This window comes from Nansenia antarctica, assembly GCF_963989245.1.
Source record: "Nansenia antarctica genome assembly, chromosome: 2".
Taxonomy (NCBI): Eukaryota; Metazoa; Chordata; class Actinopteri; order Argentiniformes; family Microstomatidae; genus Nansenia; species Nansenia antarctica.
In genome coordinates, this window is record NC_137675.1 from 78162944 (window position 1) to 78177379 (window position 14436).

At 46.1% G+C, this 14436-nt stretch overlaps 2 protein-coding genes across 2 annotated transcripts; one reads left to right on the forward strand and one right to left on the reverse strand.

Annotated features, from left to right (window-relative positions):
• Positions 1 to 1989: 1989 nt before the first annotated feature.
• LOC308149562 (CMP-N-acetylneuraminate-beta-galactosamide-alpha-2,3-sialyltransferase 2-like) lies at positions 1990 to 3415 on the reverse strand (the record flags this gene model as incomplete). Its single annotated transcript, XM_080522421.1, has 1 exon — positions 1990 to 3415. One exon carries the CDS (start codon positions 3413 to 3415, stop codon positions 2348 to 2350), a length of 1068 nt encoding a protein of 355 aa, XP_080378547.1. The 3' UTR covers positions 1990 to 2347.
• A 4598-nt stretch (positions 3416 to 8013) lies between these two features.
• Positions 8014 to 14093, forward strand: LOC308151426 (activating transcription factor 7-interacting protein 2-like). The gene is made up of 4 exons (XM_080524295.1): positions 8014 to 8199; positions 9783 to 9826; positions 10141 to 10334; positions 12971 to 14093. Coding segments are annotated over exons 1-4 (444 nt in total). The 5' UTR covers positions 8014 to 8198; the 3' UTR covers positions 13176 to 14093.
• The last annotated feature ends 343 nt before the right edge of the window (positions 14094 to 14436 follow it).

The following is a 14436-nucleotide window of genomic DNA, read 5'->3' on the forward strand; positions in this document are numbered from 1 at the left end:
AAAGAGGAGAAACGCCAAAGTGCATCCTGGGCCTCACTCTCTGTTTCCTGTTGGAGTCTGTTTCTGTTGGGGGGGTGGGAAACCAGCAAACTGACCAGCAAAGCCATGTTGAATTTTTTTTTTTTTTTTTTTTTTTTTTTTATTGGTCAAAATGCTTTTATACTAAAACAACAACTCCATAGTTGGATCATAGTCAACTGAACATACATACATACACACACACACACACACACACACACACATACAGTAACTGTGTTCCACATACACGCTCTCTCTGCTCCACAATGACACGTTCAGATACATCACACAGGGTTACACATTGTCACGGTGAGCATCAAGATCTTTCAACACAAAGCACATAGTATGAAAGTGCATCGAGTAACAAGGATGAGAACCATTCAAAAAATAATGTTCTCTGTCACATTTGCTTTAATAAGGTATCTTCATGTAATTGAATAGTATTCCTGTATTTAAATGTATATGTGTGTGTTTGAGTGCGAGTTGTCCTAGTCTTTGGGGGTCATACATTGGTCCAACAGTATTGATACTTAAACTAGAGTCCTATCATTTTGATAGATTCCATGGCACAGAGGTTGATGGCGTTTAACTGTCCACCGTTCCAAGTGATTGATTTTTCTACTGATTTGCACAATGAAATGCCTGAGGTTAGCTAGAGAATAGTTCTTCTGTATGTGACTGATGTTATCTGTTGCAGAGATTTAAGAAGAGTGGTTTCATTTTTGGTATTTTCTTAAGCCACATTAGGTAAGCAGACAGTGGTTTATTATTCGTATTTATAAAATAACATGACATTTTAGCATTACCAATGCCTTCATGGATTCTGATGTTTTATTGGTAGTATTGTATAGGTAGCTGATTACTACACAATTGATAGGTTAGGTTTGTTAGGTTTTACTCCAAATAGGAGGCAACTGTGAAACAAGCTTCTTCTACAGTATGTTTGTTAGATAGCAATGACAAAATTGTTATTATGATTATTAAAGCTGCATTATCTCCTAACTGGTTGGTTTGGGCTTTTGGTTTTATTTGAATGTTAAAGGGTGAGAATTAATCCATCACAGTGCTCTTAGATTAATCATAAACTCATACTGACTCAATTAGAATGTTTGACACTGAGCAAAAGCAATGTCCAGAGTGTCATACAAAGTGTCCTACATTCACATAAAAATAGTGATTAAAAACTCTCCCACAAGGAACATAACTGGAATCTCCATATTATCAGAGCCCTTTAAGGGTTATCCATCTTTGTATATCAAATACGTGTAACCCCCCCACCCCACCCCCAAATGTGTATTTTTGCCAAAATGGTTACTTTTACTTTTGGGAAGGATTAAAGGGACCTTTCTGACCAGCGTCCCATTGACAGCTCTGCTAGGTCAAAAAACTGACCTGAACCCCATGTTTAGCAATTCTGAAATTAAATATAGTTTTTCTGGTCAGTCAGGTACCCTTAGTTTTCTCCCCATACTATATATAATATTTTGACAAAATGTTTTAAAACATTAAGATACAATTCATTTAAATGTAACAATGGACAGCATAACTGGGTAATTTCCTTCCAAATACAAATAAACGTGATTGTGAAAGCAATCATGGTGTAGAGTAAAATGGAATACAGCATACAACTTTCGAGAAGAGACGACATTAAAACTGTTAAAAGTGTTGACTTGAAACATTGCCCTAGTCAGTCCTCGTAAAAAAAAAAAAAGTACAAATTATTGTGGTTCTATCCCCTCTCAACAGGGTTTCTCTACGCCTTATGATGCTGATAACACAGGCTTCTTCGGTATAAGGCTCTATGGTGTGTTGCAGCAATGTCACGTTCAGAACAGGGAAGGAAATCAATAAAGTGGACTCAGCTTCAGAAACTTCACATCCTTCCTTCAACATGTTCTCCTTCCCCCGTAAATGTCTTTGACCTATTAGTGGATGCAGTTGAAGGGGGTCCACATACTATGTGCATGCTCAAAGTACATCATCTGAATTGCACATTTGGTCTGAGGACTCTGTGTATCTGGTTTTGGTTATATGTTTAGCTCACAGTGGTAGTTGCAGAGAGCAAGGGCGTATCACAGGTTTAAAATGTCCCTCTGTGGCCTCCGTATGTCCACAGCTCCCAGGCCTCTCACAGCTTGGGCCCTGTCCACCATACAACTCAGGTCAGGTTTGTGTTACATTGCAGTTGCACATCCCCAGATTAGAAGATTGCCGTATCATGCGTGTTTCGTTTCCTATGTTTTCAATATACTTCTCCAGGCGTTGAGAGATCTGTGAGATTATCTGTGCAGCGGGACTGCAATGTAAATGACCTGGGATGGTCTCAGTCTCATCTGCCATGCAGGGCGATCTTGCCCTCAGAGTCCAGCATGCGGATGATCTGCGTCTCAAAGTCAGCGTTGTGCACCCCGGTCTTCCGGAAGGCCCCAGCATATTTGTTTTCTTCCCAGTAGTGGTGCCAGTTCCCCTGCTGGTCTGCCCCGTAACCAAACACAGACACCTCATCACAGATGTGGAGAGCGAAGATGATGGTCAGCATGCCAGTGGACGGGTATCTGCCGTGACGCTCTGTCCAGCGCTCGTGGGTGTACTTAAAGAACGCTGGATTCACCACTATTACCTTGTCTTTGTCAGCTTGTACTCGGTCTTTCACCCTCATATATGTAGTTTTGATCTCTCCCGTGGACAGAGCGCTGGCCAGCCACTGCAGGTCACGGAGTTTGAAAGGCAGCAGGACCATGTGGACCCCAGGAGCGATGTCCACGGCACTCTCAGGGTACATGAAGTGGTGGGTCGTTTTGTTCCCTACGTCCCCCTCGAACCCGGCGGTAGTGGCCTTGTTCATCCGTATGACACTGGTGTGAGAGTCTATCAGTGGGCCGTTGTGTGACCCCAACAGGTTCCCAGAGTTCCCCACCACGGCACACGTCCTGCACTGGCCTGGTCTGGGTCGCACATCCATGGCAGGGGGAGAGATGACCTGGAACAACTTCTCAGTCACGTCCTCTATCGTATGATCGTCGTTAGAACGCTGCAAAGCCAGCCACCACTTCAGTGCGAGGGGGTCCATGTTGTTGTCTTTGTCTGAGAGGAAGGGTTGCTGCTGGGGGTCGTAGTGCTGGCCGAACCACTCCGAGGTCCCCGTGTTCGCTACACACGACTTACATCCGCAAACCTTGGTGCCCGGGCTGGGCAGCGCCGTGCTGGGTGGGCGTGGCGCTTGCGTCGGGTCGGCGCCGGGCCCTGGCACAGTCCTGGTGGTGGCGTGGCCCTCCGTCAGAGACAGAGACAGAGACAGAGACAGGATGCTGCCCTTCTGGATGGTGTGGGTGGCGATCATGACGAAGAGGATGCCTCCGAACACCGCCATCAGGCACAACTTCTTCTTGAAGAGCATGGTTGTTGGGACAACAGAACTGCCCAGTGGCAGAGCCAGGGACCCAGGGTTTCAGTGGTAAGAGTTGAGAGGCTTGTTGCAGTATTTCAAGTATACCCTCAGGAGTCACGCCGGACACAGAAGCAGCCTAATCTAATACATACTGTCGGGCCTCTTCCTTCTAAATGTACACCTCGCCTCTGTTCCAGCCAGAGGTTAAGGGAGACTTCTGAACTCACAGAACTTCACTGTACAAGAAAAGGATACCTGAGTTTCTGTTAGCAGAGCTGTCCCCAGTCCAGTTGGATCCTATGTGGCCATGCTGGTCTGCTCACGCAATAATGACTGACTATGGCTACGAGAGGAGAGTGCTCCCAGGAGAGAGTCTGCCTGACTCTGCTCAAGGCCATAGGCAAGGAAATGAAAAAGGCAGGAGGGGGGGGGAAAAAAAACAGCCTTTGATTTCTTAACTTCCTGTCAGGCCAAATTAAGGGCTGTCATTGGTGGAACGTCCTCATGTTCCTCTCCGGAGCGATGGTCTGCATGTGCTGCACGGTCTCCGGCTCATCGTGTAGGAGTGAGTAACTGTTCTGTGTAAAGCGACATGATCTCTCCCTGCCGTGCCCCTGCCTGCCTCCGCGCTCAGCCATGTTGAATTTCTGAAGAGGTTAAAATTGGGTTATGGTTTTGACCTAGTTGGGCTGTCAATGTGATGCTGGTCAAAAAGTCTTTTTTTTTTGTCTTGTGGGTGTGTGCGCGAATGACCCTGGTCCAGAAACAACTCTTATCCTTCTCCCCTTATCTCTGCCGTGTTTGCAGATCTGATGAAATCAGAAAGGTGTGACAGAAATAGTTCTGGCTCTCCGACCAGCCTTCTAATGAGCTTTGGTTAGCATCTGTCCACCACGAGCATAGAATTGTCCAGTCCTTACAAAGGAAAGAGGGGGGAAAGAGTTTGTTTCTGTTCTAGACTGACTAGTTCCTCTAGTTCCTCCAGTGTGTAGTCCAGTCTAATGCAGCTATGCAGCTCACTCACCCACTCAGTGCAGAACTCCTACCTACTGACACCAACTCACTGGGACTTCAGTGTTAGTCTCACTCCAGCTCTAACTCACTCCACAAAGCCTAATAGTGGCAAACATAGGGTAGTTGTACTCTTAGAGGGGAGGAAGGAACTGTGTCTGTTAATTTAAAGTATTTAACTAACTTAACCTGTCACACAAAAATGTGATGAGCTGTGTAATAAGTCATAATGTAAAGCCCAGTGTTCTCCCCGTCTCTGTTTACTCATGCATGTTAAGTTCTGTGATTTTGCTTGTTAAAAAGGAGGAAGGTTTCGTAAGTGAAACCCATGGTAGAAATCCAGTCTCAGCCCTTGAGTTTGTTTTCGCCACGTCCTGTCCTGTTTCATCACTTCCTCTCTGTAGTGTGACCAACTGCCTTACCGATGTTCAGTTTACAAAAACCTCACCTCACTTACTGATGCCAATCACCTTAAAGGTTGAATCTGAAAAGTTTGTCCTTGATTCCTTGTGTCCTCTCTACACCTATTGGAAGACAAACTCCTGGGGGGCGGGGCGGCTTCAGACCGTTTTGAGAAGGAGGCGAGGAAGCAAGGAAAGACTTTTGGGATTTGGCCTAAGGATAACTTTACCTGCTGCTGCCAATCCCACCAGCCTCCCTCTGTGCCCTCGGTGTTCCAAACCTCTAACTCAGTCACTCTGCTCCTGTCGACTTCCCCTTAGCTCTGAGAGGTTAGGGTGTATTCAAGATAAAGGGAACTCCGATTAGCCTAACAGAGGGCTAGGCAGAACTGTTTGCCAGTTTTTATTTACCTAGCCTCTGTATCACACTTATGTGTGCGGCGTGCCCTGGGATGACTAATTCAATGCTTGTAAACCCACAAGGTGGAAACAGTGAGGTCTTAGTGAGTGAGTGAGGGAATTGGAACACACCAACTTTCTTCCTCATGATGACACGCCTCAGCCTCAGTGTGGAGGGGTCTCCCCAGGAATGGAACTTAAGGATTTTGGCGACTGGCTAGCTGCAATTTCTACTGGCCTGGCTGATGTTCTATTAGCCCACAGTCTAAACCCTGCCAAAGCTAAAGTTTTTGAAGTGAATACATGTACAATATTTCAATTCAATTGTGCATCTACACAATTATTATTTCCCATATACAGCTACATAAAATGGTGACTGTTGGGTTATGACCTAGCTATTCTTTTGCAATGAGAAGACAAACATTTTAATTGGTTTGCTGGGATAGTTGTTCACTAGCCAGATCTGATAAATACTAACCTGGGGGCTAACAGGCTAGCTTAACTTCCATCCCTGCATGCCTTACACCTATTTGTAGTTGTGACCTTATCGATAACGTCCGTCCCTTTATAAGACCTGAGAGGACTGGTGAAGTGAAGCCTTCTGTTTCAACTCAGTTCTGTGCCTCTGTTTCGTTTGTTTAAGTAGAATTGAGTTCTAATGGTTTCAGTAACCAAAAAACTAAGTGTGCCCTACTACTACGGCTGTATAACAATACTTTTCCTATGTTCTCCTTCCAGATGTAAGTTGTGAACGTAATTTGCATGACTTATCCTGTGTTTAAAATAAACCACTTATTCATTCTGGTTTGTCACTTAAAACATTTATTCCCACATACATGAAACCACACATCAATCCCAAAAAAGAAAAGTCGCTTTGGATAAGTTAAATGGATCTGTTAAATGCCCCCCAAAATAAAATGTATCATGAGACTTGTTCCAACAGGAAACAGAGAGTGAGGCCCAGGATGCACTTTGGCGTTTTAATTCGTCATTCTCCACCACGAGCTCTTCCGATTGGTCAAGTGGCAGTTTGAGCTGGCCTGTGATTGGTGGCCCCCTCTGTCCGCCCATCGCCCCCCCCCACCCCACGGCCCCTTCTTGAGGAAGGAGTCGAGTTTGCTTTGGATGTGGTCGAAAGAGTCGTCGCCTATGTAATCGGCCTGACCCGCTTCCCATCGCTGCTTCCTCTCCTCAGACGAGACCTGGGGGGCTGCGGGAGGGGGGGGCGCCTGGTGGATATCACGCACACCGTGACCACAGATCTCACTCTATTGGAGAGGAGAGAGAGGAAAAACACAGAGGATTAGACAGAATAACTCCAGAGTGGACACACGGACACACTCTCTCTCTCTCCCTTTCTTACCTCAATGATGACGCCGGAGTGAAAGGGAGTGTCTCCGTAGGCCTGTCGTAGTGACGGGAAGACAGTGGAGAAGACTTCCCACCACCGGACCAGGTAGTCAGGGTGCAGCTGGTTAGAGGGCAGAGAATGACCTTTGACCTGGCCACTCTGGGGGTCGTACGAGTAGTTCCATGGCTTCTCTTTCCCCAAGAAATGCACCACCTTGGCTTCATGCCCGTACCTACACACACAAACAGTTGTCAGTCTGTATGTGTGTGGTACAACCGAGTGCAACACTGAGATAGTGTATAGAGCAGAGCGTAAATAAGGTATCAGTATAGCTGTTCTATTTTGGGGCTGGTGGGGTCAGTGTGCGCGTGTGTGTTTGTTCCGTGTCCGCAGCCCAAGTCTGGGCCAGTAACTCAACACCACACACACACACACACACACACACACACTGACCCCCTAGGTGAGATATCACACACACACACACACACACTGACCCCCTAGGTGAGATATCACTCACACACACACACTGACCCCCTAGGTGAGATATCACACACACACACACACACACACACACTGACCCCCTAGGTGAGATATCACTCACACACACACAAACACACACACACTGACCCCCTAGGTGAGTTATCACACACACACACACACTGACCCCCTAGATGAGATATCAGACACACACACACACACACTGACCCCCTAGGTGAGATATCACACACACACACACACACACACACACTGACCACCTAGGTGAGATACCACACACACACACACACACACACACACACACACACACACACACACACTGACCCCTCCAGTGACCAGTCACACTGACCCCCTCCACCAATCTTTATCTTCTTTCATCCCCCTTTTTGTGTCCTGAGTATATGTACAGATTCTACCAGGAGTGTTTGTGGTGTAAAAGTTATTGACCTTTAACCTTTGAACTGAAATGTGATTGACAGTGTGTCAGAGTCAAATACACAGAATACTAAACTTTGTAACCAGGAGACTGAGACTTATCAAATCATTAAGAGTATTTATTTAGTTCTTGCAAGAAGGAGCGATTGTCCGGCCAACAAAAATGTGGTTCTCAGTACAATGGCTCAACTGGGGCCGTCCCAGCTGACCACATTTATAGGTTTACAACATCAGTGGGCGGTTTGTCCTGGGGTTGGCCATAGTAATCAAATCAAATCAAATTTTATTTGTATAGCGCATTTCTTACAAGATGCAACTCAATGCGCTTCACACAATGAACATTTTCAGTCAATCAGTCACTCAATCAATCAATACTAACAGAGCCGCGAGCAGGCAAAAGTAAAAACCTGTACACTATGTAGCCAGGAAAATTCCCTTGCAGCCCTCTACACATAGAGCGACTACTAGCCAGTTTGCCTACCAGCACCCAGCGGTGGATCCCCACACCCCCCCCCGGGGAGCCCCCGCCGCCCCACACACCCAGCCCGCCCCACCACCAGCACACCCGGCCCAGCCAAGCAAGCACAGACCACAGAGGCCCCGCACAAGGACGGCCAAGCAGGTGGCGGCGGAACGGCGGCGGAACAGACCAGGCACACGGGGCAGCCGGGGATCCCCAAGGGTTCAAGTAGTTAGTCATAGTAGGTTCAACAGTTAGTCAAAGTAGACATAACTGTCCCAGAGTGAGAAGGAACAGTGCTTCTTCTCCGTAGGTAGTCGTAAAACCTTCAGTGTTTCCTCTATATGCATTTATTGGTGGCGGGCCGCCACGAAAGAATTTCCTCCGCCACTAATTGATTCAGACAGTCCACTTTGATTCAGGCTGCGCAGAAAGGCAGCGAGTTATTATGACCGGAGAACAGAAAAAAAGCAGATTGAAGCTAGATTTAGGCCGCTTCCAGACCAACATTTCGTTACGATTTAGGGCGTAGTTATTTACAATATGTTACAATGTTGCAATTAACCTCGTCGCTTGTGTTCGCACTGCAATCGAGACTGAATCTCTCAACCGGTGCGCGGCGCGAGGCGACGCGCTTTCATAACAGTTTTGTGATTGGTCCGAATTTAGCGGGTCATTTGGATTTCAGGAAATCCCTTCCCTCTCTCTTCGCCCGTCGCCGGTGCCTTTAATCCCGTATCCTAATCGAAAATGCAACATCATCAGCGACGACTGTGGGTTATTGCATTTACTGCTGTTCTCTGGTTCATGTTCTTATACCAGTGCTCAGTATAGAGTATTTTAAATGAACATTCGTAATGTATGTCTCTGATGTTCATGGTCAATTAAATCAGCCTATTTTGTGCAACTGATAATGTTCCCGCTAATGGGTTAACCGAGCATTCTCGCAGCTAACGTGCAAGCACCTAGCTTCGAACTATTCATAGCAATATGCGCAGGGCAAAAATAATCTATTGCCTCTAAAATCATTACGAACAGAACGGCGGAGGTACGGGTAAGCAGGGCTCATGTTGGTGTCCTCAGAGGTAAGAGTTGGTTTTCTTTAACTCAGCTGATGCATTACCTTGCTGTTGTTGTTTACCGAATGCTCCATCTGACTTGTCACACTGTGATTTTACTTGTGTAAACAGTTAATGAGTAACGTTAGCCGGTTTTGTGCGTGTACTCTCACGTAGGCCTACTTCAGTGGTGTAGTTTAGTTTTTTCTAGCGGGTATACTGTGATTTTTCCCTCCCAGCCTCATATCGTTCATAAAAATACATCTGCGCTCCCTGTCTAACGTTATATATATATATATATATATATAACATGACATGTTATAAGGCTGATCTGTGCATGATATTGCTGCATTCTGACATATTTCATGTCGCATCTCTCCCCTTTGATGGTATATGACGCTATAGTCAGTCGCAATGGTCCAAAAGTCAAGTGCTTCGTAACACAGACGGGGTGATTTCATGAATGAAAGTGAAAGTTCTGTCACAAAACGCCGTTACGTATCCTCACACATGTTTAAGTGGGTATTGCGTGGGTAAAGTGAAATTACGTCTTTGTTTTGAGCGCCAGTGCGCGTGCACGCGGGGAAAAAAATACCCCCCCCCGCCACTAATGTTAAAAATCCTGGAGGAAACACTGACCTTTGTTTATCACATGAGAGTATCCTGCTCTGCATTCTTGTCATTCACACAGTTTTCAGTATTCACACAGTTTTCAGTAAACATTGTCACATTGTTATTGTATTAAAGACATTTTTTTCCCACACAGTGACCAGAGACCAAATGACATACGCACTCTCCAAACAGGACCAGGTAACACACACACACACACACACACACACACACACACACAGTATATCTGCTGTCCTGTGTATTTGTCTCTCTCCCCTGTGCCTGAAGGAGTTCCAAGGTAAACTTATCATAACGTTTCCTTTTCTCTCCCACCCCTCCCTCCTCCTCTCTCCCACCCCTCCCTCCTCCTCTCTCCCACCCCTCCCTCCTCCTCCTCTCTCCCACCCCTCCCTCCTCCTCCTCTCTCCCACCCCTCCCTCCTCCTCCTCTCTCCCACCCCTCCCTCCTCCTCCTCTCTCCCACCCCTCCCTCCTTCTCTCTCCTCCCTCCCCCAGGATGACTTGCTGACCCGTCTCCCCCCTGTCCCCCTCAATCCCTTCCCGTCCACCCTCCCAGCCGCAGCGGCCATGTACACACTCCCCCCGAAGCCCTGTGTCAGCTTCGCACGTATCCGCCACCCCCCCAGCCTGGGTGTGATGTGGGACATCAAGGACATCGACCCAGCGGCGCCTCCTATTGACAGCTACAGGTACTGCAACGTCTTAGACTCCAGTGTATAGACACAGACCTGAGCCCGAAGCATGACATACACTCGCCGGCCACCTCGTTAGGTACACTTTTGGCGCTTTTCCATTGATCGGCTCGGCACGGCACGGTTTTATAGTTCTTGTTCGGGATGGGTAGCGAAAGGTACCTTTTTGCCAGGCTGCGTGTGACGTGTGACGCTGCACACCGTTGATTGGTCAATGGAAATCGTCATCCCATGTTCATAGATTTCTTCGCTAACCGCCATCTTTAAATACCACAACAGATTTCGCTCTCGGAAAATGTCACTTACTGTTTCTGTAATAACTTATTAATAAAGATTAGAAAAATGATGCTAACCATCGTATTATCTTAGTTTAATGTCATTTCAATGCATCATAGTACTTTTATTTACAACAAGCATAACAAAAAAATCGCTATTATGGCGATGTCCTGTGCCTATGCTGTTCCTCAGTCCAGCGGCAGTCAAATGCCGGTAGATTTGCGTCTTGCTCCCTTTAACACATGTCGGCGTTTCCCTGGTTGCGATATCTAAACTATTAGAACTGAAAGCGGCAGGTAACAGGCACGTAACATCCATATGCTGTATATATACATAAATATATTTGACTACCAGCAAGACACCGGAGCACTCGTATCTATAACAAACGCGGAGATTGTATGAGCCTCGCGTCAGTCAGCCTTTCCGTAGAAATACATCGCTCCGTTATATATCTAACGTTACATGTTTTAAGGCTGATCTGTGCATGATAGTGCTGCATTATGTTGATCTATTTATAACGGTCTATTCTTGCCAATTCCTTATTACCAGTGGAAAGGGGGAAGGCTAAAACACTTTGAATGGAATAGATAGGACTTTCCGTTCAATGGAGGAAGCATGATACTCGCGAGTTCATCTCGCTTTTCCCCCCGTTGATGTATTAAACAATCTAAGCAATCTAATCAGAGCAGTTGTTATTATGTAATATTATTGATGGATGTGCCATTTTTTATGGAGAGCAGTGAGCGGATGACTGGATGTGAGAATGTATTTGACTAATGCCGATAGATTCGCGTCTTGCTCCGAAACCGGAGCTGTCGGCGCAGACAGGATTTTACAGCGTTCCTTCAAACTGTCGTAATTCATGAACTATATGCCCAATCTAACAAATTCAAACAGTTTCTGAAAGCAGAGAAGTTGCACTTTTTGAACAGTTGAACTTTTTTAGGCTTATTACGGTAGTTCACCAACAAAAAAAGCACAGTGCTCAACGTGTCAGGAGAAATAAAAATAGAATCGTGTCGGCATTTCATGTCGGCATTTCCCTGGTTGCGAGATCTAAACTAGTCTACTAGAACTGAAAGCGGCAAGTAACAGTCACTTAACGTTACATGTTGTAAGGCTGATCTGTGCACGATAGTGCTGCATTTTGACATAATTCTTATCGCATTTCCCCCCGCTGATCTGTATAGCGGGGGGAATCTTATGACACGTAACTCCTCCTACAGTCCCGGGTCGATCCTGTATAGTGGAAAACGTCTCGTACCCGGAACTGTTCAAAAGCGTGCTGAGGCGAGCCGTGCCGAGCCGGTCAATGGAAAAGCGCCATTTGCTAGTATCGTGTTGGACCCCCTTTTGCCTTCAGAACTACCTTACTTCTTCGTGGCGTAGATTCAACAAGGTGCTAGAAACATTCCTCCGAGATTTTGGTCCATATTGACATTATCGCGTCACGCAGTTGCTGCCGATTTGTCGGTTGCACATCATGACGCGAATCTCCCGTTCCACCACATCCCAAAGGTGCTCGATTGGATTGAGATCTGGTGACTGTGGAGGCCATTGGAGTACAGTGAACTCATTGTTATGTTCAAGAAACCAGTTTGAGATGATGTGAGCTTTGTGACATGGCGCGTTGTCCTGCTGGAAGTAGCCATTAGAAGTATAGAGTATAAAGGGTCATAAAGGGATGGACATGGTCATTAAGGGGTGGACATGGTCAGCTACAGTACTCAGGTGGGCTGTGGCGTTTAAACGATGCACAATAGGTACTAAGGGGCCTAAAGTGTGCCAAGAAAAGCGCTTTCAGAGATGCTCCTCTGCATACCTTTGTTGTAACAAGTGGCTATTTGAGATACTGCTGCCATTCTATCAGCTCCAACCAGTCTGGCCATTCTCCTCTGACCACCCCCTTTTTTTTGCTGCTTACTGGATATTTTTTGGCTGTACGGGACAATCCCAGTAGATCAGCACTTTCTGAAATACTCAAAACGGGACGGCTGTGGCGCAGGAGGTAGAGCCGGCGTCTAATGATCGCAAGGTCAGCAGATCACCGGTTCGATCCCCGGCTGACCTCATGTCGAGGTGTCCTTGGGCAAGACCAGGTCATTGTAAGGCACTTTGGAGTAAGGTGAACCAAAGTAGAGTAACTCAAAGTAGAGTAACTCAAAGTAGAGTACTCAAAGTTGAGTAAACCAAAACAGCCCGTCTGGCACCAACAACCATGCCACGCTCAAAGTCAATTAAATCGTATATGTATATGCATGCCTAACTGAAATGCTTTTGTCTTTCTTTCTCTTCCTCTCTCCCCCTCTCTCATCCCCTCATCCCTATCTCCTCTTTCTCCCCCCCCCCCACCCCAGTATATTCATGGCCCAGGAGAGCAGCAACGGCAGTGGGGTGTACGCAGGGTGGCGGAGGCTGGGCGTGGTCAAGGCCATCCCTATGCCCATGGCCATCTCTCTCTTACAGTACTGCCCCGGGCGCAGGATGTGCTTCATAGTGGGGGGCAAAGACCAGTTCGGACGCTGTGGACCCTACAGTGACGTAGAGAGCGTGGTCCTCTAACCTGTGGACCTCTCTGGGTGCTTGTGTATGACCTTAAAGTGTGTGTCTGTGTGTATCAAATCAAAATAAAATAAAAAATCAGATTTAGATTTAGATTTGATGATTTTACACACAGTGTAAAGTGCGTGTGTGTGCGCTACAAAAGCTGTCTTCCGATTCCTCCGATCTTGATTGTGATTCAATGATTTTAGATTTGAAATCTCTGCCTGTGATATACCATTATAATTTGTAGTCATAGGAGGTCCTCCTCTATTTGGCCATGCCGGAAAGGACAAAAGTCAAATGTATGTCCATTATAACCACTACCTCTCTACCTCTAAATGATGTTTAAATAGCTGTAGAACAGCACCTGCCCACGGTGGCTGTAAGGGAATTACCCTAGGCTGCATGATCTCATGTTCACCAGTAGGGGACAGCAGAGCATCAGGAACGATAGACACACTATGTTTATTTAACCCTGCACCCGAAGGCTTCTGAAAGAATACGTTTAGTACACCATTCCCTAAAGTCTACTGTCATTAAATGAACTAGGAATAGTCATTCCAGCTAGGAGTTGTCATTTAGGAATTCTGTTCTGGAGGATCATTTTCGAGGGTCGTTTTGTCTAGCTATACTGGCTAAATAAGTAAGCTAGAACGTCGCAAAAGGAGGTAGCGGAGGCAGAAACCCCATGTGGAAAAACAACACTAAAGCATAATGAAAATACATGCAGAGGTTTCTATATGTTTTTGGGGGTTGTTTATGGTCATTCTAAAGATGTATTTAGCTTTTGGCCTGTAATGGTTAGGATTGGGACAGATAAATTGATTTGGGATAAGTGGTTGGGGGCAACTTTCTACCAGGAGTGCCTTGACATGGCAGCTGTAAAGATGTCTAGAGTCAGAGTGGTTGTTGGGGAGGAAGTGGGAGCCCAACAAATCTCGCACTTTAATTGATATGTCAATAATCACTGATTTTTTTTTTTGAAAAAACAAACAAAAACAAAAAACGTTTTTTTTTAACTGTTATTGGATGGTTCCCTGATGATGGGCGGTGGCCGAGATTGGTTGATCGTGGTACCCAAAGTAATTATTTAAAGATTGCTCAAGGTAGACAGTTTAAGATACAAGTTTATTCACGGTACCCTGTGAGCTCAGTCACAGGCAGACAGAACGCACACAGAATGATATTCACAGTGCCTCTTATAGGGGATAGTTGATGATCAAGCAAAGATACAAATCATTCTACAGACAGGGCTCCGTTGAGTCTACCCTGGCCTGTT